Here is a 1,366-nt window from a genome sequence, read left to right on the forward strand (position 1 = left end):
CTTTGTGTGTGTTTTTCCTTCAAATTAATAGAAAGTCAAATGTTGCCCCTTGGCTGAGAATGAGTTGGGTAAAATGAACATTGGCATTTTTCGGCATGGCTGATATTTGTACATTAGATAATGTCATAGTTAATGATATTAACTTATTTGTCTGATTCTATTCTGTATAATTGCCAGTTCTATTGAGGTAATAAGTTACAGGCCTGGCTCATATATAAGCTTACCAAAGTAAAATACAAAATCATGTATGACAAATGAAGCACCTGTAAAGCAAAGTAAGGAATGAGTAAATGCAGAAGGCTTTGTGACCAACCAGGCACAAGGCAGCCAGTCAGTGAGGTAGCTGGCACATTGGCAAGTAATAAAAATATCAGTTCAGTAATGCTAAGCCTATTAGGCACACAATCCAGTATCATTTGGTTGGCTAATATACATTTACTGTAGACTAAATAATCAGTCTTATTTGTCCCAAAACTAAAAGGTGAGAGTGAGTTGGTATTTTGCATAAATTTGTATGCAAATGTATTTGTTGAATTTCATTTTAAACCAAGCTGTCATTATTGCTGGACAGCATCTGCTTTTATCAGATTAACTAAGCCAAAATCCTGCATGTCTAGTGTCTGTGCAGTTGTGCCTGCTTTATGTTGTACGGGAGATCTAATTTTAGCTGCTTTTTCTAGAGAATTCTGTATTCAACACCAGAATTGTAGATTTGGGCTTCTTTTTTCTTTTTTCTTGATTCTTGAGTGTTTTACTGCAAGTAGTATCTGGTCCATGGCTCAGTATGATAAGTTGAAAACTTGGTCATTGGTTGATATATGTCTACCTTAAATCAATGACTTTTCCTAAATATTGACCTTCATTTGTTTTTAGGCCAGTTTGCACAGAAGTTTGGATATGTAAAATATGTTTGTTTCTAAACCTGCATCTAACTATGACATTTGTTTATCATCTGTAAAGCAGAGTGAGGCTGTCCTGGTGGGTCCAAGTATCCGGGGTTTCTGCACCAAACCACCCAAGGCCCCAGAGACCAAGGCAGCACCTAAAGCTCCCAAGGCCCCAGAGACCAAAGCAGCCCCTAAAACAGCTGCTGCAGCCCAACCACCACCACCTACGCCTGCCAAACCAGCTGGCCCCACTGTTCCTACCTATGTCTCAAGTGCTACACCCAGTGCCCCGGCTGAACGTGAGTTGAAAATTGTTTATGGTTCTGACCAAATAGGTTTTGCTCTGAAGCCTTACTCGTTATCCTCAGGGCAGAAATGCACTAGCCAGTTGGTGATTATAATTCCTGGAAATAATGGAATGTTATTTGGACATGTTGCATTCAGCCAGTCTTCACCAACCTGTCAAGTGTATCATTGCC

General features: G+C 39.6%; 1 protein-coding gene across 1 annotated transcript in view; it reads left to right on the forward strand.

The window, feature by feature from the left end:
• Positions 1-1,366, forward strand: part of LOC119586425 (predicted GPI-anchored protein 58) — a 4,140-nt gene that overhangs the window by 2,161 nt on the left and 613 nt on the right. The window contains exon 2 of the mRNA XM_037935149.1: positions 963-1,186. Within this exon, the coding sequence (XP_037791077.1) occupies positions 963-1,186 (224 nt within the window). The remainder of the gene's footprint in view (positions 1-962; positions 1,187-1,366) is intronic.

The sequence above is a fragment of the Penaeus monodon genome, chromosome 21 (assembly GCF_015228065.2).
Source record: "Penaeus monodon isolate SGIC_2016 chromosome 21, NSTDA_Pmon_1, whole genome shotgun sequence".
NCBI lineage: Eukaryota > Metazoa > Arthropoda > Malacostraca > Decapoda > Penaeidae > Penaeus > Penaeus monodon.